Source organism: Triturus cristatus, chromosome 10 (genome assembly GCF_964204655.1).
Source record: "Triturus cristatus chromosome 10, aTriCri1.1, whole genome shotgun sequence".
NCBI classification, from domain to species: domain Eukaryota; kingdom Metazoa; phylum Chordata; class Amphibia; order Caudata; family Salamandridae; genus Triturus; species Triturus cristatus.
Genome location: NC_140593.1, coordinates 1,026,059,676 through 1,026,084,547, shown reverse-complemented (window position 1 = coordinate 1,026,084,547; position 24,872 = coordinate 1,026,059,676). Strand labels below are relative to the sequence as shown.

Genomic DNA, 24,872 nt, shown 5'->3' with positions numbered 1-24,872 from the left:
TTCTCACATGCCTGGAAGACTATAGTGCAGCATATCTAGATGATATAGCTGTCTTTAGCTCCACCTGGGAGGATTTCCTGGTCCACCTCAGAAATGTTCTGGAGGCCCTGCAAAAAAGCTGGCCTCACTATCAAGGCTACCAAGTGCCAAATAGGTCAGAGCAAGGTTGTGCACTTGGCCACCTGGTAGATGGAGGCCAGGATCAACCACTGGAGAGCAAGATCCAGACTATAGTGGACTGGGTTGCTCCCACTACCCAGGCTCAGGTCAGAGCTTTCTTGGACCTGACTGGGTACTACAGAAGATCGGTCAAGGGATATAGGGCCATAGTAATTCCCCTGAATGATCTTGCATCAAAGAAAATGCCAAAGAAAATTCAGTGGACAGTAAGATGTCAAAAGACATTTGATGACCTAAAGCAGGCAATGTTACATGCTACCATTCTGCAAAGTCCGGACTACTCTAAAACTTTCATTGTCCAGACACATGCATTTGAGATAGGGGTAGGGACTGTGTTATCACAACTGAATGCAGAGGGCCAGGATCAACCAGTAGCTTTTATAAGCAGAAGGTTGACCCCCAGAGAGAAACACTGGTCAGTCATTGAGAGGGAAGCCTTTGTTGTGATCTGGGCCTTGAAGAAGCGGAGTCCATACCGGTTTGGCACACACTTCATTGTTCAGACAGACCACAAAGCCCCTCTTATGGTTTAAATAGAAGGGTGAAAACCCCAAAATTCTGAGGTGGTCTATTTCCCTACAGGGGATGGGCTATACAGTGGAACATAGACCTGGGAGTAACCATGCCAATGAAGATGGAGTCTCCAAATATTTCCACTTAGAAAATGAAGACTCAAATGGGAAAGGTTAGTCTCATCTCCTTTCGTTTCAGGGGGGGGGGGGGAGGGGTAGGAAGGTAGGATCTCCTTTTATGGTTACCCCCACTTTTTGCCTGGTGCTATGCGGTTTCTGACTAGTCTGACTGGGATCCTGCTAACCAGGACCCCAGTCTCTGTGCTTTCTCCCTTAAAATGATTATGGTGAGTACTTGGGTACATTCCAGATTGGCTACTTGTGTATCATTATAAGTCTCTAGTACATGGTACTGAAGTACCCAGGTCATAGGTACACCAGAGGTCTCACATGGGCTGCAGCATGTATTATGCCACCCATTAGAGACCACTCAAATTTCGACTACGGGCCTGCCATTGCAGCCTGTGTAAGCTGGTGCTGGCACCACTTACGACAGATATAGGATTCTCTATATTTGGGGTCACTGCACTTAAAACCTATAAGTCACCCCTAAAGCAGGCCTTTTCAATCCTGAAGGCAGGGAGCTCAGTTCGAAGTGTGAGTGTGCCTCTGCATGAGCACAACATCCCTACAACCTTGGGAGTCCATTCTATCGGGCTGTAAGTACATCAGCCATTTAGATACATAGAGTGGCCATGCATCATTACGCGATGACCATCTCTAAACTGGCTGTAACAAACCCTGTCATGTTTGGTATCAAACATGTTGGAATCATACCCCCACATGGGAGGTATGTGCTCCCCGTACCAGTCTCTCAGAACCGGAATAGCAAGCTAGGGCTGCTGACGACCTAAGACATGGTTCTGCCCTCCTGCTGCTGAGCCAAGCTGGAGCAGGGGAAGGCAAGACAATAGATATCCTGTCACAGGGAGGTGTTTAGTGTATTGGGGCAGGGTGGAAGCGCTTGCCATCGCCAGTCAGTCTGCTTGAAGGGCACATTTGGTGCCCTCCTTGCATAGTCCAGTTCAAACCAGCTCAGGGTGCCGTTGGCTCCCGCTCTGGCACGAAACTGGACTAAGGACATGAGAGTATCCTCCCCACTGCCCGGCCCCTCCTCTGGGAGGGATCCCTGAAGTGTCCCAACCCTTTCTTTAGGGTACTTAAGGGCTTACCTGTAGGTGGGTCCCTAGATTCGTCATGCGATTAGATTCAGATCAAGCTCCACATCGTCTTCTACCGTTTGAACATTCCGACTCATTTGTGCATACCATGTCAGACTGACCACAGCAGACTTTGTCTTGGGACCAAGACTGCAACCGTAAAGACTCTATCTCCCCCTTATCTCTTTGTTCCGCAAGCCTGCTGCACTGTCAATGTCCATGCCCCATACAGTCCCTTTCCAGGTCCTGTGGACATCCAAGGACACCCAAAGGAGTCTCCCTTGGAGTGAAGCAGTCACTTCCCTGCAGCCACAGGCACCGCAACACAGCTGACCGATTGCTGCTCCTGGTCTTTCACCGGGTCGGTAACACAGGTGACGGTCCTAGAGCTTCCTCGAGGGCGGCACTGTATTCAGAATGAGTCTACAGCTAGTATACCTTGTCGACACGACCAGAACAGCATCCTTATGCACCACGTCAGCTGGCCATTGCTTAGGCTGGGCAACTCCTGTCTCCAGAGACCTTCGGGCCCGGTTGTAGGGTCTTCATCTACCTCAGTGGGCTCCCCCGATTGCTCGGGGCCTGAGCCGATTCACTTAATAAGTCTCCTGGACCTTGCTGGTGCCGACACTGTACCTTGTCATCTTTTGCCACATGTTGCCGTTGCCAAGGCCTGTTGGTGCACCTCTGGATATCGACATCCAAAGTGGGACAGCTCGTTCACTGTTCCTGGTTGTCTTCAGCGTCACCTGGTCCACGCAGCTGCTACCCCTGAGTGACCTAGACTCTGTCACCCTCCCCCCCCCCCCCCCCCATTGCAGGTTCTCCTCTTCTCGAATCCAGGCTTGGATTCCACCGGACATTTTCCACTTCTTCGCCAGCTGCATCTACCTGAAGCCCTCCATGGACTCCAACTGCGGTTTTTGACGCCACTTCGCACCTATGCCCCCGGCTTCCCGGGTGTAGGTATCCTGGTCCCTAGGGTATCCATGGGAGGATGGCTCTCCAACCTTCTGTCTTTCACAGGGTTCCCAGGGTTCACTGGGAAGGGTCCATATTTTTTAACAATTGCAACCGCAACTTACCCATTGACTCGAGTTGAACACACTGTTCCCAATCTTCCCAAGGCTTCCGTGGGGTTCCTGGTTACTTACCATGGGGGGTTCCCCGGGCGATGGCGATGGGCAATCGTCCTTTCCACAGGAGCCCCTGTGCTGGGCTTTGACCAGGTTCCCAGGAGGACATCAGTGAAGGCTTTGTTGACGGGCAGAAGGGGTTCAGAGGAGGATGCAGCAGGCTGAAGCACATCAGTAAGGAGGTTAGTCCTGACTGCCACTGAAGGGTGCTCAAGGCCCAAGACCTCGGCTGCCCTTCGCACAACCACAGTGTAGTACACTCCCCCCTCGGTAGCCACAGCAGGGGGAAAAAGCACGCCAACGTTTGGAGAAGTGTCCAGACCACTGGCGTCACCCTGGTCCTCTCTCCAGTCCAGTTCTTCCAGCTGGTCTGCTAAAGGGTCCAAAGACCCCTCCCAGTCCTCATCACCACCTTCTGGGTGGCAGGGAACAGCAGGGATGAGGACTGGGGAACAAAAAGACCCTCAGATGTCGACTGACATCAGTCCAGGTCAGGTTCCATCTCGGGGATGAGGATGGGACCGGTGCTGGCCGGAGGCACGACCGCTGCCCAGGGCATCCTCACCAGAGAAGGTCGAGTAGGGTCGACCAGCGTCGATCCAGATGCAGGCCTGGATCCACGGGAGGCCCTCTGGCACCGGATCCACTGACATCGAAGGCCCAGGCCCCCCACCGGTTCTGCTGGGCCCGAAGGTGCGGTCGCGGAGTCGGGCTGCCAAAAGACAAGGTGGAGGGCCTCATAAAACATACAAAGTTGGCCAGCTCCCTGAAACGGGAGGAGGCGCAGTCGTTCCTGAAGTAGGCACCAGAGGGGAGCCTTAGAGCGACAACGCTCAGAGTCCTGCATCACATCAGCCGCCAACGGGGAGAAGGCGAAGAGCGCCAGTGCTTCTTCACCTTCTTGAACTTACCCGAAGACCTCGAAGAATTGGAGTGCGACGAGGTGTGGGGGCTCCGCGAGCAGTCTCAAGACCTTCCCCTCGAACCAGACCGGGAGCGATGCGGAGCCAACCGTCAAGCTCCAATAGCTTTCGTAACTGCTCCCGCAAAGACTTTGGATTCATAGCCCGGCAGTCGGAGCACGACTTCGAGTCGTGGTCGTGCTCCAAACACCATAGACACACAAGGTGCGGATCTGTCACAGACATCAGCTTGTGACAGGAGTCGCAAGGCTTGAACCGGTCCGGCGTTGGGACTTCCCTAGCACACCAGGATTCAATAGACTCAAAAAGAAGTCGATGTAGGAGAGTAGGGTCTGCTTTCTATGGTCCCCCCCACTTTTTGCTTTTGCTTCACTGGTTTTCGACTTAGATGTGGCTGTGGGCCTGCTAATCAGACCCACAGCCCAGCTGTTCTCTCTCTAAATTCATACTATGTACTTTAGGTACATAACCCAATTGGTAAGGATCACCTTCTAGGGCCCTGTACGGTACCCAGGGCATAGGTGTACCCTAGGCCTCCCAGGGGCTGCAGCATGTATTATGCCACCCCTGGCTGGCCTCCCATCATGACACAACTGGCTGATCGCTCAGCTGGGGCAAGGTCGTGTAATCACCCCTTGCTTAGGTGTAGTATTCCTATACCTACCTTATATATAGACACATGGGTAACCTTTCAGTCACTCCTATGGCAGGCCTTAACCATCCTGAAGGCAGAGTGCTTGGTAACATGTGAGATGGTGCTCTAGCATGAGCTGAGCCTGTCTGCAGCTTTCGGAACCATGACCTTATAGCTGTTCTATGATATCGCCTACCATATACTCTTAAAGTGCCTTATAATCCTCGCGGTTATGGTAACTATGGTTTGGCTTTATCAAAACATGTCGTGTAAGGTGTCTAACACTTTGGAATACTACCCCCACACCATTTCTGGCGATTAGGATAGTATTCCTCCCTTCTAGAGGGAGAAGACATGTTGAAGACCTACTACCCGGTTAAAGTTAACCAGAGCCCCAGCTTCACAAAATGGATGCTGCTGCCACAGACACAAGTCTGACCTCCTGCTGCTGGGAGTCCTTCCAGCGAGGGAGGCTTGGACAATAGGTTTCCTGCCTTGGGAGGTGCTAGCACCACCCTAGACAGGACTTAGTGTATTGGGGCAGGGAGGGATGAAACAAACGAGACACTGCCTGGGGCACACAAGGTGTCCCATGCATAGTCCGGTTCAAACCGGTGCTGGGGCACTCCAGTCCCAGTCCTGGCGTGAAACTGGACAAATGGAAGGGGTGTAAGCACCCCCCTCCCTGGTCCCACCCATAGGAGGGACCTAGCAGGTAACCCAGCCCCCCAGATTAGTATAAGAGTGGGAGCGGAGTCCCTAGGACTTTAGATTATCCTGAAAAACTGCAACTTGAACAGAAACTCTGGACCTTCGACATTCGACTACGGAAGAAGACTGAAGAATCTCCCTTGTGGCCAAGGAGTGGCTACCCTGTGCAAACAGGCACCATCAAGTGACCTGCCGTTTGCTTTGCCCAAGTTCTACGAGGAACAGACTCAAGAGCCCGACCAGCGCCTTGACTTCCAGACTTCTCCGACCCTGATCCACATCCACAGCAAAGCTGAGATCCGTGGAGGCGACGAGAGACGTGGGACCGGCTACCTGGGAAAATTGGCTACTAGCTTCCAGCGCAGCTTCTGAGGCATCCTCAAAGTTGTGCTCTGGGGATTGAGAAGCCCCAACCCCGAGCACCATCTGCACCGAAGATCAGCCCTCCCACACTCCACGAGTTCTGCATGGGGCCCTTCTGCATTTTCCTGCTCGACGCGTCCGTCCGGTTACTTGCCCGTTGGCTAGTAGCCTCAGTGACGACGAACCCTTAACCTTCCACCACTGGTTTGGCTCCTCCAGACTGGCCCTTGCTTCCCTGCGAAAGAGAAGCACCTCAGACCTTCCTGGTTAGCAACAGAAGCGAATCCTTCATCTTGCGTGGGTTGCGCTTGCCAAGGCTAGTTGGGTCGGAACTCGACATCGACGCCGCCAACAGCAAGAGCCTTCGTGGGGCAGCTCGGCCCCTGGTTCTGGTCGTCCTCGACGCCTCCTGGTACCAGTGGATGCTGCGACAAGATTCACCTCTTCACCTGCATCTTCACGACATCGCCTGGTTCCTTCCCGGCTCCTGGCTGGTGACCTAGACTCTGCCCCCTCTGCTTGCAGGTATCCTTCTTGATTCCAACCTTGGAATCCACCGGACACTCTTCACTGACTGCCTGTCAGCATCTTTTCTTCAGGCATCCATAGGAGTCGACGACGAAACCCGACGCAAGTTCACACCTATGCACCCGCAGCCCGTGGGCTAGGTAAACTGAGTACTCCGGTGCTCACAAGGGTATTGACTATCCTAGGGTCTAGTTTCCAAGTCTCTAACTCCTAGCTCCTTCCGAAGTGTCCTAAAACTCTTTAATTCCAAACACTACTATTTCTAACGACTTTAACGCATTACGCGTGAGTGTTTCCACTCTGCACCTGAATCCCGTGGGCCTCCCACTTTCTAGCAATTGGTAGTATAGTGTAGCCCCAGCGATTCCCTAGGCCTAGGCCTAACCTGTGTTCGTGACAGTGGTCCTTATACCACTTACTTAGTATATGGTTTGCGTGGCCCCTAGGGCCTAACTGTATTACTTACCTGTGTGACTTATGTATGCTTAAATAAGACTGTTGTACTTACCTCGAATCTCAAAGAGTGCTGAGGGTATTTTGACTAGAATAAATACATTCTATTTTCATATATCTGTTGTGGTGTCCTTTCATTGGGTATTCAAGGGATTGCAAATGGTAGAACAGCTGGCTTCACATGCCATACAGAGTTTAGCCTAAGCCTGCTCTTGTCCATGCTACCACTAGGATAGCTGGTCTATAAGGTTGACCTTACAACCAATCACCATAAGGGTTGTTTGGACTGATACAAGGTGTACACTAGAACTAGTGACATCATATATCAGGCCAACTTCTCACAGTCGACAAAACGCTGAAAAAAGTTGGGCCAAAAGTGACTAAGGGGTAGCTCTTTCAGGAACTGCACAAGGCTGGCACGGAAAAAAAAGAACTGAAGCCAGTGCGCAGGGGCAGCGTCTATGTAGACACCACAACATCATCCTGGCGACCACGACGACGGACGCGGAGTTGACCAACGTCACCAACCAACATGCAGGCGTGATGCTAAGAAAAGATTCTCCGGATCCAGTATGACACCTGGGGCTAACTCTAAGGTAAGGAATCTATAATGAACAGTCTCTTTCAGATTAAAGAAGTTTGTCTGAAGAACTGGCAAGTAGGCACCACTTCCACACACCACCAGACTCATCCCCGGAACCCCACGACACGAGCACATGGCCCCGCACCTACGACACCTCCACGGGCTCCCCATTGAGAAGAGAGTAACCTTTAAGCTACTCACCCACACCTACAAATCCCTCCATAACACTGGACCCAAATTCCTCAAAAAAAGAGTCTCCTTCCAAGTACCCAAAAGGAACCTCTGCTTCGCTGACCTCGCCCTGGCAGAGACCCTACGCATCCATAGAACCAGAGCAGGCGGAAAAGCCTTCTCCTACGTCGCAGCAAAGACGTGGAACAAGCTCTCCGTCAACATCAGACGCTACCCCCACTCTGAACACCTTCAGGAAGAGCCTCAAGACCTGGCTCTACGACTGACCCGGAGCTGCACCCCTCCCCCCCAGCGTCTTGAAACCCTCATGGGTGACTAGAGCGCTTTATAAACCCCTGATTGATTGAATTTCCTATTAAGTTATTTCAGGAAAACGTTGGGGGAGGTAGTGCCACAGTGCAGCAATCTAGATCAGTGGATAGTCCCCTCTCAGTCCTCTAATGACTTTCATGTAATTGTCCTGTCTAAATATGTCAGATTTGAATTGGACTTCAATGATTGTATACCACCCTAAGAAAGGGTGATTTTAACATCTCAGATGCATTTTGCAACTCTTCTAACAAGTGAGCTAATAGAAATAATAAAATATCCTGGCACATGAGAATTCTCACTCCAGAAGTTAAAGTTAATAGATGCTTTTCTAAATATTGTTACTTCTGGTCCATCTTATTCTTATTGGGTACTGCACTACTCACAAATTGAGAGTTGAAGCATCTGCTTGCCAACCCTTTGTGAACGATGGGCCATATTTGCAGTACTATATTTTAAAAGCTGAAAACAGGCATGTCCTTTTCTCTTTTATTTGACCCAGCAACATTCCACAATAGATTTTGCAACCATGACATTCTAGTATTCCTCTTCTCTTTTATTATTTTTACTCTTTGTTTCTCCTTGTGTTCTAAGATCAATTTTGTCGATCAACATTTAAATGTTAATTTCACACTTAAAAAGATATTCTTCCCACCCTTTTCAAGATAATGCATACCATTTTTGTGCATCCATTTTGGCGCAGTATAGTGACATAGATAAAGCCTGAGCAAAATATTTAAATTACTTCTTTTTTTACAAACTGTAAAAAGATGATTTTAGAGTTCTAAATGGTACCTATGTGCATCTGTTTATTATGTCACTGGACAAAACTGATTGTGTATCTCCATATTTTATACAAATAATTGCTAGACTCTGATGCTGATTTCATCCTACCACTGCCATCACTCTATTGAGGGAATGCAATGGAAAAGGACACAGACTGCTTTATAGTGTACTGCAGTGTGAAGCAAACCAACTACTGTCATGTAATCATGTAATGTGTTAAGGTTAGAGTGTTCCCAGGATTCAACCCTTACACTAACACTACAATGGCAGTGACCTTGTTGTTGCCACTGTCCCACATATTTCGGATGGGAATACAAAAATGGTTGGTGTGAAAGCCACCTAACTTAAAATCCAGAGAATTCTCTCTTTCGTACAATTGAGACTCATCTACATATAGATGGATGGTCACTAAACATCTCCTAAGATCAGAGTGCACAGAAGCTCCACCTAAGTTCTTTCCAAGTTGACACAGACTTGAGGCTTGCAAAATCAAAAAGGACAGGTGGGGACCTAGAATTATCAATTTGTAGGGTGACCACATTTTTGAGTGGGGATAATTCCAGATAGATGATGACAAGTCATGACTAGAGCACACAGGAAGAGGAGAGTGTTGTGTCCATCAGAGATGGAGGCAAGTGGGGAGAGTAATGCTCTTGGGGGAATCGAGGAAAACACATGATGGCAGATGGCACTGTAGACCACGTGCAGAAACAGGAGACCATACATGGAAAGGATAGATATTTGGATTGATCTTGTGTTGGATGATATGATTGCAGATTCCACAACTACACGATAGAGGTTTTCTTTACCTTGGACTCCCTGCCTAGTGTAGACACCATCTTCAAGCAATTCAGAGCAATGCTGCACTTCTTACGATTACGTTGTCTCCTAACCCTACCAATAGTCACCACCTTTCTGCTCTCAACTAACTTCCAGTTGCCAAGTGGTCCATCTTTAAGGCTTTGTGCATCCGTCACATTGCGCTCCAAAAAAGGGGGCTGTTTTACTTCATCAAATCTCTCCATATGTAGAGGCGCCATTGACACTATTGGTATCGCTTATATCACTGGCGTGAGGGGGTAGATGGACTTCACACAATTATCGGACGCTAACAGATGACCTACCGAGAATAATACCAAATGCCCGAAGAGGTAGAAGGAAGCCTTGGAGGAACCCCTACTTGCCCGGAAGTGGGAAAAGGTCCATGCTGGTGTTCAGACTGTGTTCAAAAACATGGTTAAAACTGATTCAATATAATTACAAACACCAGGTGTATCTCTCACCTAAAATCTTGCAAACTATTGAGAATACGTGGACAGACAGATGTGCCTGTTGTGGGAGCCCTGCAGCAGATTTTATGCATGTGGTGTGGCAGTGCCCATCTCGAACACAATACTGGGTCAGTATAGTAGAGAGCTTCAATAAGGCGACTGATTGGGACCTGCAACCCACACCCCCTAGTGTTCTATTGAGCCTGATACTGATGCCGGAGAGCAAGATACTAAGCAGGAAATTTCTTCTACTGGGATTCTTGCTTGCAAAACGCCGTATGTCAATTAAATTGATGGGGGCTACTCCCGCAAGGTACTCAAACTGACTCCGTGATACATCAGAATGGGCGGTGGCAGAATAAGTGCTGATGAAACATGTACAACGGGGTTAATAAATTGGAGAAGATCTGGCTGTATTGGTGGCGATGCTGGCTGACTTGCATGAAACCCCAGGACCTGGTGTGAATGCCGAGGGAACAGTGAGAGGAGAACAGGCACCTTAACCTAGAATGAGTTAGTTTGTGGACAGGTGAAGGAAGATGGCCAGTAGGAGACCCTGTTGGGGTTGAGCACAGCAGAAACTGGAGAATACATATATGCATAAACTAGTTAAGCATTGCGGCTCTCCTATTTGGGGTACCGAATGAACTGTTCACAGTTATGAGGGGACCACAGGGCTCAGAATATCTGTTCTGTTTCATTGACTATGGGTGACGTTTTATATTTTATCAGGGCATGACAGGAGAAGCAAAGGGGGTGGGAAGATGGGAAGTTGTTACTATTGATGGCTTTCTTTTTCTAATTTCAATAAATGTGGAAATGTTGATGCTCCAAATGTTGTTTTTTTTTTATCCTGTGAAAACCAATAAAGAGACTACAAAAAAAATAATCTCTCCATAGGTTTGTTCTAGAACCTTAGGCTCGAACCATCCTCCTCCAGGAGGGAAAGAATAGGAGGTCACGCCTTCCCATTTTGTGGCCGCTAATCTTTGAGAGATTCACCCACAAGACTTTCCAGATTGATTCCAACCTCGCATGCTTTCAGAGAAAAAACGTAAAACCTACCTGTTCCTTCACTAGCGCCAGCTGCTACCTCCTCTGGCTATCAGATTGTGCCAGGATGACCTGTTAGGGTAACAGAACTCTCCAAAACAGTTTCATGCACTGATTTATGATAATTAATGAGTTAACCTTCAGATCACATAATAATTGTTTTAATATGGTGCTTATGTGCATCAGTGAGTCCATAAATAGCGCGTATAACCACAAACCCACACCAATGTGCTTTTTAAAATTAATGTACTGCTTTTTAATTGCCAAGTCTTGAAAAAAGCTATGATTGTGGCCACTGAGACATCCCATTAGTCCTATGCAATTTTAAGTTCCCTGGCTTTTTTGTATTCCAGTTCTAGCGCGGTCATAAAAGATATAACTTCAGATTGAAAATCAAAAGTAGACTTCAAACAACTTTCACTTAGTCTCAATAAAGTTACATATGCACTTAGTATGACCAGTAGGTGTAGTTTAAATGTAAAAAATATATTTGACACCATCAATGTAATGTTCTGAACAGAAGTGCTATTTATAATTATTTTAAATAGTACATTTAGGATTAACATATATCACATGAATGAGTAGAAAAAGGTATTGATAGAAACCCTCCTTGTGAGATATAAAACATACTTTAACATAACATGAGTAAACAATAAAAAACCACTTTGGGATACATAACCATAATTTGAACCAGACAACGTTCCACATTTTCTAAATCATGCAACACCACATAATAATGTCATATTTTGGTTCATAATTTGATCTTACTTTACAGAGTCATGCATGGTCTTACAAACATGCAGTAGAGCGTTTAGTATGACAGGATCCTTGGTCAATTCTTGCTGATTTCTGTAAAATATAAAGCATGAATTATGCTTTCAGAGTAATATTTTATGCAAAAGAACTCATAACAACTTTTGCACTTGAAAACAGAGAATGAGGCGCAAAATACCAACTAATGATCGTACACTGAAAAATTAGAGCAATCGATATAAACATGCAAATTCTGCCAAAAACCTGTGGGATCAGTCAGACATTTCCTACCAATGACAAATATGTTTCTACATGGACAGTCCCTCTTGTAAGCAATAAAATGGACTAATTAAAAGTCTTTTCTTGCTCTTTTGAAAATTTCTGCCACATATAAGCAGGACTGCCGCAAGCACCTTGAAAACTTTTTGGAAGGACAACTGCCTTTTTTCTGTGGTTCTCTGTTCCAACTTTGGCTGGCCTTCTATACTAGTAATAATTACTCTTTACAAAGAAAAACAAACCCTGAGGTATTGGAGCAAAGCCTTGTGTGAATGCATTTGACCCACGGGGAAGAAAACTGCCTAGTTAGAGCTTCTTAAGAAAGAAGAGAAAACACTGCCCTCACAATTCAATCTTTTAACCAGTGGCAAGTCTAAGCAACCTCTACACGCTCCACTGCGACCATGCCTCGGATTACAACATGCTTGCCACTCTCTGTACAAACTGTGATATTATAGGGTGGACCTTTGTGGATGAACCATGGAAGCCTTTGGGAGGACACCGCCACATAATTTAACCAATTATGTAGCTAAACAATCTTTAGAAATCTGCCCAATTTTTGCAGGTGGCTGATACACACATATGGGGTGATTAAGATACCACTGTCCTCTATTTGTTAGGTATCTTTTGTAGCTTACTTTGTACCTCATGACTGTATCTCAAAGTTTAAGCATGCTGATGTGGATCCATCATTAAACTAAACTGTTATATACAACTTTATAAAGGCATGCAGCAAAGACTAATTAGGTTACACCTGGGACTTTCAAGTTCTTAATGAAAAACACTACAGAAGATAAATGAAAATGTCCTTTGGCCTTGCTAGCAGCAGAATTTTCCATCAAATTAATATTTCTTTACATGCCCTATAGCTGAAACTGTAATTGGTGACTGGGAATACATTCACAACTATGCAGTTACATCTCACTCAAAAATAATTTTACATTTTTCAAGCCTAAGCTACAAAGAATATCTTCCGAATGCCAAGGGGCACATGAAGCAGTATGCTAGTTTTCATCCAAAAACCTTCACTGGTAGGCTTTGATTTTCCAGGTAGCACTGCAATTCATTAGAATACATTATACTTGCCTGATGAAAGCTTCCATGATACATTTGCAGACCTCCACCCTCACAGTCTCCTTCTGGAACATGTCCAAGAAAGGTAAGAATTTCTCCTAAAAAAGGAGAAAAAAAATTTGTGTCAGGAAATAAATGAATTCTAAACACCATGCTTTACTGTGAGAGTAGGCCTTTGAAAAAGTGAAATGTGCAATAAGTAAACAAAAGCGTTCATGGATATTGTTCAGTTCAGGGGCCAAACTAGTCTGCCTGTTGTTGCTTTTAATTAATGCAAATGTAAATTCCCTATTCGAGGTGTGTGCTTCCCAACGTGCACTTCTGCAGGTGCGATACATATTTATGTATAGAGGCCTTCTTTCCCAAACTGAGCCCCGTCAACATTATTGTTTTTTCCTGCACGTATAACGGCCAGACTCATTGAAATGAGGGCTCCCGACGCAGTGGCATATCACAGATTTTCATAGGCCTTGGGCTGAATGGGGGCCACTGAAGGGTTGGATTTATCCCATACACAGCAGGGATTGCGGGAGCGTCCATTACACCCCTGCAAAACAACACAATAGTAGTGAGTAACATACTAACAAGGGATAAACTGATGTTTAAGCGAGGTGTGGGGTAATTCAGCATGCATTTGTATGTATGGCCCAGATATCAAATTATTTCTAGACATCTAAAGTATGCTAGTCATTGCGTTGCACTGCATTGATTTTGTATAATGCTTAAACCCGTGGGTATCCAAGCTCTTACTTCATGTTTCATTGGTACGTTTGGTCTTCCTGGACTGTTCATTCTTCATCATTATAGAGAGAACTAGTTTTAGGATTCTTTAAGTTTGGCGAGGGCTTGACTGTTTGCATGGCAAATGTTTGGGAGTTCTACAGCTTCTAGTTAGCTATGGGAAGTCTGTGTCCAATTCCCTCGCTCGTACAAATTAGGGTATCTTTGGGTTGCGCCTCCTTTAGGCTACGTTATGGAAAATCATTAAAGGAAGTTAAGATTGACTACGGTCTTGAAAGTATTGAGAAGTTTACTCAACCATGATGGTGCCTGTGGCTTTGAACCGGATTTGCAATTTCATGTTTAGCTATTAATTTTCCACGAGAATGTGAGTAGGGGAGGCAAATGTAGGGCTAATACCAGAGCGTTTTAGTATTTTAGCAATTGTTAGTTTTGCATTTAGACAAGGCTGAAACATAGAATGTACAAGTGGTTGTGTATATGTAGCTACTTTTTGTTTCAAATTATTTAATTGGCCCATGGGCTGGTGGCTGCATTGATTGTGAAACCCAAGACACAATTATAATGGTCCCAAATCAGACAGTTATTACTGAGAAGTTCCAACGAAACATTGGGCCCATCCAAGACATCAGGATGTGCTATATACTATCCAAAAGACCAGGATGTAAGCATAGATATAATTTAATAGGATGCCAGGGGATGGGGAGGGGGTAGCAAGTTATGACGGCCTGACAGCCGACTAATAAAAGAATGTTGGACAAGCTAGCTGCCTACACATTTATGGGTGCATTCTTGTTGTTAATCAAAGAAGAGAATTGCTTCAGACAGACCAAGGACAGGAGAACCAGAGCAAAGAACACTGAATACAAAAAGAGTGCAGGCGGGTACAGTAAATAAGATAAGGAGTTTGGTGAATATTATGACCCGCACACAAAGTAATGCAATAAAGATAAGAAGTCCAAATGTATTGACTAATTGAATGTAGAGGGTGACCTGAGAAGAAAGAGAGGAAAAAAGGAACTATTTAAAAGCAGAACAACACTGGAAATGGGAACAGAACAAAGGGTGAATGCCCACAATTTAATTTAATAGAAGCAATTCTAAGCTTAACAATGCACTGAAGGTACGAGTCAAAAGATGCCTTGAAGAGCAAGGTCCTTGCATATCCCCAGACTACAGGATGCACAGGTAGAATCAGACCACAAGATATAAAAATTATGTACATGGCATAGCTGGATGGGAAATGCACTTCTGGCAATAAGGATTGCTACATTGTACCTTCTGGAAACTGAAGAACTCCACAATTATCGGGGACCTGCACAGATCTTGATATTTATCAACCAAATACAAGATAGTGATCTATATGCAACAGTAGGCACAAGGTGCGGCAGTTTGCCTAATTGTTCCTCAATCTCACCTTGATCATGAAAAGAAATACAGAACCATTTAAAGGGCAACTGGGATAAAAAACGGAATAAAGGCAGTGTCACGAGGTGCCGAAACAGGAGGCAATGGAGCAGGAGACATACGCAGAAGCCTCTCCCCCTTATCTTTCTCCATATCCTCTCCTCTGTTTTCAGCCGGCATCCATGGTGCAAAACATGGACTGTGCCTTTATGGATCGTGGACTCTGGGACCCGTTCCCCGATCATGACCCAATGAGCTTGAAGCTCGACGACGCGGAAGACGTAAAGTGGAGTTCTACCCTAGGAGGCAGCGCAGATGGCTTCCGCCCGGAGAACTGGTTTGTAGACGACAGCCAGCCGGAGGAGAAGAAGGTCGGAAAGCCGCCAAGAGATGAGGAGATGCCGCAGCAAACGGAGTTCCAGAAGACAGTTACCAGAACGAGCCAAAAGAGGGAGCTGGACCCTGTTCGGCGCTGCGAAGAGTCAAGTTACGTTCCAGGAGGGACGTGGCTAAGCAAGGTATGAGAGCATGTGGGGGCTGCTAGGCGAAAGGGGACCAGAGCTGCAAAGTCGGGTAGAGAGGCGAGTGAGCTGCTCGTTCGGTGTCAGGCGTGATAAGCTGCGCGTAACATGGAGTGTAGTACATAAAGCCAAAAGCAACACTGTGGGTGGCACTCAGGTGAAGGTTCCCTTCACACCCTTCCCCTTATTAGCTTAAGGACCTCTGGATAACGTCTGTATGTTGCTCTTTGTTTTTATTGTCTCTCATTTTGGTCCTAAACCCTCCAGAGCCTTATAACAACGCGTCGAAGAGAGTGAAGACGCCAGTCTGTTTCTCTGAGTAAAAGAGACTATAAGACGACACCTCTCTCAACATTAATGAGTTGCCTGGATTATGGCAACTCCTTACTGGTGGGAATCAGGGAGGACCTCTTTTCTAAATTGCAGGTAGTGCAAAATACCGCTGCCCGCCTTGCTCTTGATAAGCCTGCGCGAACTCCCTCTCTGCTGCTTCTACGCCAACTACATTGGCTGCCAGTAAGGAAACGGGCCACGTTTAAAATGATGTGTCTGGTCTTCAGGTCCCTGCATGGAGTGGGGCCGGTTTATCTTATGGAGAAACTTAAATGGTATCAGCCTACAAGACAGCTTAGATCTAGTAATCGCAAAACATTGTGTGATCATAAAATTAGGAAGGTAAGGATGGGGGGGTCGTGCCTTTTCTTACTTGGCCCCCAAGCTATGGAACAGCCTTCCTGAATCAATCCTCCAATGTTCAAACTTGGCATTATTTTTTAAAAAAATGCTTAAAACTTGGCTTTTCTAATTGCTCTTCCCCTTTTTGACCGCTGATCTCTTTTTTTCCAGCGCCGAGAGATCCCCTTGGGGATGATTCGTGCGCGATATAAGTGACCAAAACATATAAATAAACATTCCCCAGAAAAAACAAGCTTACTTTCTGTAGTTAAAAATGAAGCCACCAAGCCCTTAACCCAGTCTCTGTCTTGCTTCTTCACCGCGCCAAACCCACCATGTTTCTTTACTGGCTGAGTGTATCCCTGATCCTCTACCCTTCCTCAGTTTTCCCTCCCCTCTTGAAAATAGGTCCCCATTTAGCAACATACGATATGGAGCACTCAATTATCAAAGACTGCCTCCCAAACTCTTTGTGATCCTCTCAAGAGTAAGGGAAAAAGGGCAATGAACCTCTGAGAGGATATAATCCTAATGACACAGTAACCGACTGATAGTCTTATAGGTCCTGTTGGGGAAAAGGTCGTCAACATTTCCAAATATATAGTATTTTCCCCTTCCCTTGACTATGCCTCTTTTTCATTCTGACCTTGATTGACCTGCTTGCACTTTCTCAGTTCCCCATCCTTTCCAAACTTAGCTTTTAATCCATCAACAGTTCCTTCATGCGTATTGGGAAATACGTCCGGTGACCGAATGCAAAGGAAAAACTCAAAAACTATTCGTCTTAGTTTTCTACCAAGAAAAATGAGATGGCTTCAGGAAAACTGAATAGTCTTCGGCCACCATGCAAAAGCCTGTGGCCATCTTACGCTGCAATGAATACTAATTTCTCTCTGCAGGTTTCATCGTTATTTGATCTTGAAATATCCAACATTCCTCTAACTCCAATTCTGAAGTACAAGTGAGGTACAGCTTTGATTTCCAAGGACAGGTCCACCTACAGCCAGCCTTTTTTTCTTAATAAAACTGCCAATCATCAGTACAGTCAAGGAGGAAGTGGTCTGGTCTGCCAACAGTTAAATTCGCTTGGATCAACTAAAGCCATTAGTCATAAACATTCAGGTCCCGGTCTCATTTATGGGAAAGATTAACACTTCTGGATATTAGAGAATGTTTGCTCAGGACAAATGTTGGAGGACAACGGTCCTCAACTTCCTGGAAAAAGATAGACCTAGCCAGTTTGTCTCTCTGCTGCAGCCTCGTGTGACTGCATCACTGCAGAAGGATGCTAGCTTCCCCGATGGCTTGGATTATCAAGTTGTTAACACTGCAGTTCAATATACATGCTAATGATACAGAGATGGTGATGTAACTGAAGAAAAAGAACAGAAACGAGGTCTAGATATGCTTACTGCAATTCTGCAAATGAAAAAGTTTAAGTGCTGGCTTAAATCTATGCTAAAATGGAGATCTTCATTAACGAGGCATCGGTCCAAACTCCACCTCCAGTCAACTGGGCGGTTGGCTTGGGGCATGCCCCTATGATGGCCCCAGAGGTTAAGACCGGAGGGGTCTGGACTGAAAAGTGCATGGGAGGCACATTTTTGAATCTGTCATATTTTGTAATTATCACCCAAAGTTAGCAAAAACTGTGCCGCCTTCATAGGATATTTACGGTTTCATCTTAGCATCCATGTTGTCAATTTGCTTATTCCGGTTCACTGTACTGTGCAGCAGGAGCCGGCTCAGACGCAAGAATATAGTGCAAGTAAAATTACATAGAAAGAGCTGTCCTCATCTTAAACATGATGGTTCAAGAGGTGATTTCATTTTCCCTGAAGCAATGTAGAGCCATGGGCCTTGTACACCACCAAAAGACACTGTCCAGATATAGGCCAAAGCACTCATTCACAAGCCTGGCTCTTCAGATGCCAAGATTTAAGCACACAGCAAGAGGAGGTCAAATTGTAGCAGCTACCAGATGACACCTTTAAAATGTTATTCATTTATATTGAAAAATGACAACTAAGCATATTTGATTAGTTATTAAAGCCCAAATTGTTCTTTAGAGTACAAAAAAATGCAGGTAGTTTCAATATGCATCCCTTTCACTTTTCACTATTATTTTAGTAATTTGACAGCTAATAAGATCCATAGATCTGCGTATTCCCACTAGGCATGATTAGACAAAACTTAGTTTGTATGTACATGGACACCACACTAACATAACACTGTCACCAACGATTACTCTAGAGTACTGGCCTCTTTCAGCCCCAGTTATAATGGCTGAGGAAGATTTTTATATGACATTTGTGTTCTACCCAAGGTCATCAAAACTGAAAGACCGGCATTTCACTCTTTCTTAAATTCCATTCATTATACTTCACCTCCCTTTTCCTGCCCCATGAGGAATGTACACTTAACAATTAGATTTCAATTCTCTTTCTGTCAATCTTTTTTAAATAATTGCCCAGAATTGTGTACCTTACATTCCAGTTCAGACAAAGGTCTCAAAACAAACTGTGGTGCATTTTGCAGTGCAAAAGAAGTATACACTTATGTTTCCTAATTCCATAATTGTTTTATGAATATCCCTGCTGCCTCTTGTTAGCAAACTTCTGAAGAATCTATAAAATGTGTACTAGCAAAGCCTTTTTAATGTGGGGCGCAGGAAGGTCTACAAAGAAGACGAGGTTCTCCTAACATCACTTGCACTTCAGATTTGCCCACTGCCGGATGGGCTCGCAAACTCAAAACCTTAGAGCACGTTTCAGAAAATCATTTGGAGTCAAGATGAATTAGCAATGGGGCTCCTAGTTTGTTGAGCTACAAGGCCACGTGCATCACTTGATCTGGAGAGTCTCATCCACTTCCTGCAATCAGCCTTTGTGTCCAGGAACTGGGACCTACACGGACCCTGGAGAAATACTGAATATTCCCGAGAAGGAGCTCCAAAAGGGTCACAAACTCCTTCAGCCAAGTCAACAAAAGCAAGCTGATCTGTGGCACTCCCAAATATGGATGCAGATGGGAAGCCCAGGAAAAGGACAGAAATTAGGCTGCAAGTCTGCCTAGTCTTCTAAGTCACAAGAGAGCAGAGTAAAGATGGCAGGCTCGCGGAGAACACACTCCAGGAAGGGCAGAAAATAAGCAGAATGATGTTGCATTTTCAGGAGCAAAATAGCTCTGTTGAATCAATTTATCCTTGGAGGGGCTGGGAGGGTGAGAAATGGCACTGGAATGAGGGGGGAGAAAAGGCACTGGAATGGGGGGGGGGGGGGGGGGGAGAACAGGCACTGGAATGGGGATATCGTTTCGGAAGATCTCTATTTACTGGAGATTCGAGGAGTCGGGTGACTAGGGGATGGAGAGGTAAAGAATACAAGTATAGGAGAGCACAACAGGAGAGTCTGAGACATCAAGATATTGGAACTGCTATGACTTAATTCATCAGTGTTGCATGTAGAGGAATGAAATATGGAACATTTCAGAAACCATGAGACTTGTGCAAATGCACTGATCTAAAATCCAACTTACCACAGAGAAAAGAACTGCAAAGTCTTGGAAGTGGGCAATCACTTTTTCAATTACAGACTTCAGCTGGAAAAAAGAATGTTGGATATATAAATATTACATATTCGCCTGTCCTTTACATAAGCGGGAGTGGGTATCAGTCATACTGGAAGACTAACAATCGCAGCATGTGCATTAGTACAAATAGTTAACCTGTGGAAGAAAATGAGGCATCACGTGGAAAACAACCGTTCACATGCCGATCCAAATCTGTGGTTCATTACAGAGAAGCGGTGAAGAGGCAAAGGTGAGACTTTGAACAGGTTCCGGACCATGAGAACAGCACATACAAAGTGGACCATGTGCCTGTACCAAATTTAAAGTCTACTTCTTGCATGAAATCAGATAAAATACACTGCATCACTTGAAACCCTGTTACCTACAGACAGTTCAGGGATCTTTAATATACAGAACGGTATTGCTGTTTTTTTTCCTTCTTTTATTTTTTTAGTTGGGCTCTTGTCCTGATCTGTTTCACTGTTGATCTTTAACAAGATCTAGTAAGCTTGACTATAAGAGTGTCACCTCTAAACGCAATCCAGAGAGGGGTGTGGGGGGGGGGGGGGGGGGATTGTTGGTAACCTGGATGAAGGAAAATGAAGCAGCAAATAAAATCATTGTTTCTTGATTTGTTTTGTCAGATATTAAAGAGATAACAGTGACATTTACACCCTGATAAAATGGCGGACGGGCATGCTATTGCCAAAATGAACTCAGCATAGGTACTGCTTGTACCCTAACACCATTCCCTCTACTGATCCTCCCCTCAATAGTGCTTAGGTCTCTATCCTCGACAGGGTACTGCCTTTATCTCCTCCATCAGTCCCCTGGTTTTAATAACAAAGTGTCATTCTATTCTACACTCTGGTATAAGTGTATTATCTATCACTCCTCTGTATCTATTAGGCTAAGGTTTAATTCTATCCTCCCATTGGTTTAAAGACATTTTCTTATTCATTAGTGCAGGAACTCTCTCCCCTTTTGCTTCTTGTTAATGCTGGAACTCTTATTCCACTTCTTCCCATTAGTACAGCAGAGTATTTTCCTCCAACCTGTGCTCCCCACGAGTGCAGGATATTGCCTGCTGCTTTCTCTTTAGTGTAACCAATATCTCCAACCACCTCTCACATAATTCAGAAGCACTCACCGCCCTGTTCTTCGTGCAGAGGTACTCTCAACAACATCATCCACTCTTTATCCACTGAAGGCACTGTGAGGCAGAAGCACTTCTATTACTGTTCTTTACATCTGGAGGTAAGCATGAGGCCGCTGTGGCCTATCCGAAACGGCCAGTGTTGTTGATCTATGCAGCCATCACCTTCCACCATGTGGCAGGCTGCTTTGGCATGACTTGATAAGACACTTGAGCCATCTCAGTGCACGGTGACAGCAGGTTACAAAGGCAATTGTCTCCACCGCTCACCAGTGCTTTCCCTGCATGAAGCCTAGGCTCACCTCTGCATTACGGTCTCTCGTTTCTGCATTTATTGAGGAGTTATTTTTGTTTGGTTTCCTCTATCGAGCCTAGGTGTCCGAGTACGTTTGAAATAGAAGAAATACAAATACATTTTCGATAAAGGCTCCAAATCATCCTCAGCATCTTGAATCAAGACGAAAACAGTTTTGTTCCTGGGCTAGAATAATAGGTCATCTAGAACAGCCAAAATTGTCTACTCTGACCAGGTTTCTCTTGCCTTCTGTCTCTGAAGGAGATGCCAACTCAACAGACCAGACAAATCACGCTCAAAGGGAAACCTAAGAGGCTTGCATGCAGATTTTAGCCCAGTAATGAAGTGTTTGCTACCTGATAGACCCTCTGTGGATAAGCAATAAAGAGAAGTTCAGACTAATTTTAACTAACATTGAGATGCCCGCACACTATATCACTGGCTCTCCTTTGCCCACTACAAACATTAAGTGCAGAAATGTGGCTGGGAAAATACAGGCAGAGAAAAGTAAAGGAAATATGAATGTGACTATTTTTTCCTCGTCTTTAACATTTGGAGAACAGCAGAGTTCACAGAGAAAAACCCACACCTCCTAAACACCAATGCCCCACGAGCAGCAGAAATCACCTTCTGGAAGGCAGGGTGAGTGCAGCAGCAATGCACCAACCCAAAACGTAGGCAAGACGGGTATGTTAGACCGAGGTAATAATCCCAATTGTTACATTCTGCATAAGACAATAACTGAAGTGTATGTGCAACTAAATAACAGTAGTCAACAAGTTGAACGTTAAAACAAAGTCTTCGAAATCAAAGGCATTAATAGCTTCCAGAAAGTTTTTTTCACAAAAGATGTTATTTCCAAGGAAAGGAAAATTCAAAGGAAAGTAAAACTGTAATTTACATAGCCTTTCAAAGCAGGAGCTAAAAGGCTTATAAACATAGAAGCAGACCAATAGCAAATGCGAGCAAGCCTCATGAGAGCCGAACTGTCCCAAAAGAGGGTTTTAAATTGCTCCAGAACTTCAGCGCCTAGCTAGCTGTTAAGAGGTTTGAGAATTCACACAATACTCTAAACCTGATTTCAAGTAACCGTCAAAATACACATACAGTACAGTATTGTATTATAATACTCATGTAGGGCTTACTGCCAGGGGAGCTGAAGCGCCTGTCCACAAGGAAAGCATACTACACTGTGTGGGTGTGATAGTTTTTGCTTTGAGTTTACATGGGAAGTATTTCCATTTGTGCATGATGACCACTGAGATGAAATTATCTTCTTATGGGCCGCAGAGCTTGGTGATGGGATTTATAAGGAAGTGTAAGATTTATGCATATTTTTTACAACATGTGTTAAGCTGGCAGCTTTGATTAACTCTGCATGCCCCTTAATTGTGTAGGTAATTTATCTTTTTAGATTCCTATTCTGATTTGCTATGTCGGCAGTGAAAAGAGGTCCACTCTTATCTTGTGAGTCCATAAGACAGGGGTCAATAAAGAGTAAGGGGGGAATCCGAGATCTGCAGGGACAGCCTGTGTTACAGTCTGTGTTACAGTCCTCCCTTACATGACTGCCATTATAAGATATCAATTTAAGGAGAATTGGCAAAACTGACTACATGGTCATCCTTCATTTCATTATATTGCCCCCCCCCCCTGAGTTTTACAACTTGTTCCAGATTAGATTGCTACGTTTTGGGAAAGGGTCTACAACCAGATAATTACAGGAGCATTACCTCAAATCTGGGAAGAGGCAGTAGTTATCCCCCTAAAAAGAAGCTGAATGGGGATCCAGATAACCTAAAAAGCCTGTGCCCCATCTCACTTCTGCCTGCACCGGCCAAAATCTTTGAAAAGTACACTAACCAGGTATTGACCAAGTTTATGACCACTCAGGACCTTCTGGACTTTTCACAGAGTGGTTTCCGAAGTGGTCATAGTACTGAATCACCCTGGTTGCGGTGGCAGATTAGATCTATTGCCAGGGGGACCAGGGTGGCACAGCCATCCTGGTTATGCTGAATTCGCCAGTGGCATTTTATATGGTATCCCCATCCCACTTGGTGCAAAGACTGCATCAGGCAGGGGTGAGGGATACCGCTCTGGCGGGTTCCTTTCTTACCAACAGGACCCAGACCATCAGCAGTGGCGACTTCAGGGCAGAACCTTTTCAGTTCCCCTGTGGGGGTGCCGCAGGGGACTTCCCTCAGCCCCACCCTGTTTAATCTTTATGTGGCCCCACTAGCAAAACTGGTGTGGTCATTCAGTTTCTAGGTCATCTCTTATGCAGATGACACCCAGATCATCGTCTCAATTTCTGACGACATGCAATCACTGGCAGAGAAATGTAAACTTTGTATGATGGATATTGGTATCAGGATGAAGGGAAACTGTCAAATTGAAGGCCAAAAAGATGGCGATCCTGGTCTTTAGCAAAAACAACAGTTGATGGACAGAATGCAGAGCAATGTCATACATTCACCCCAGTACAGAGATCTGGGTCTAAATCCATCGTTTGTTTGCTCACCATGCCGTTCCAGTTTGAACCCAGTCATATGCAAATCAGTCTTGAGCCTGTGCCTCATGGGAACAGTCCAGCCCGAACTGCCAAGCCAGGTCCTGGTCTTTAGGGCACAGCATTCAGTGAGGTCAGAGCTGTGTTGGCCAGAGACATGTGGCCCCTTACCTACTCCAGTAGTTTCCGATAATACGCTCACCTTTGATACCCAGGTCAATAGGACCTTAAGTTCATGTTTTCATATCGTCAAAATCTTTAAAAATATTTTTCCTCTGATACAAGTGGAGTTCAGAACAGCAGTAGCTATTGCACTCATTACGTCTCGCCTTAACTACTGCAGTGCACTATACTTAAACATTAATAAGTCATTGCTCAATAAACTTCAGGCCATTCAAAATGTAGCAGCCCGCCTGGTATTGAATGTACCTAAATGCCTATTAGCTAGGAAAGGCTTCCACTCTCTGCACTGGCTTCCTGTCATGAAGCGGTGACCTTTAAAGCACTCGGCATGGTCCATCAGGTGTACCTCCAGGGCCCGTTACCCCTGAGGTCCGTATTTCCACGGGTACTCTCCTAAGGGACAACTGAGATCTTCCACTGTGAGTAAGGTGATCATGCCTAGATTCCGGAAGAATACATTGGGTGGTCGAACCTCTCTGGTAGAAGTGGCAAATTGTGGAAACACTGCCGATCCACATTGCCAATGTAGTATCTCACATGGCCTTATGTAAGCAACTAAAAACTAATGTATTCTCCCTTCCATAAGGCTATCCTCTTTGGCAGCTTCTTTTTTGATGGTAGCACTTTGACGCCTATTGGCATAATGCGCTTTATAAACTTAATTACACATGTCCGTATCAGAGCAAGCAAATATTTGCGACCTGCAGAACGAACTAGGTTAGATTACTCTGTTGAGCAGCATCTTGGAGCAGACATCTTTAATCTTGGCATGCCTGTATGATTAGTAGGGAGTGATTATTGAAGCATGTACATTTAGCCAGTATATGAGCCATTAAGTTACCAGCAAGGTTC

At 45.3% G+C, this 24,872-nt stretch overlaps 1 protein-coding gene across 2 annotated transcripts in view; it reads right to left on the bottom strand.

Moving 5' to 3' along the window:
- VPS35L (VPS35 endosomal protein sorting factor like) overlaps positions 1-24,872 on the bottom strand; it is a 476,592-nt gene that overhangs the window by 256,894 nt on the left and 194,826 nt on the right. For both annotated transcript variants that reach the window (XM_085629064.1, XM_085629063.1), the window contains 3 exons: positions 19,842-19,904; positions 12,973-13,058; positions 11,623-11,703 (listed from right to left, as the gene is read on the bottom strand). In XM_085629064.1, coding sequence (XP_085485190.1) covers positions 11,623-11,703; positions 12,973-13,058; positions 19,842-19,904 — 230 coding nt within the window. The remainder of the gene's footprint in view (positions 1-11,622; positions 11,704-12,972; positions 13,059-19,841; positions 19,905-24,872) is intronic.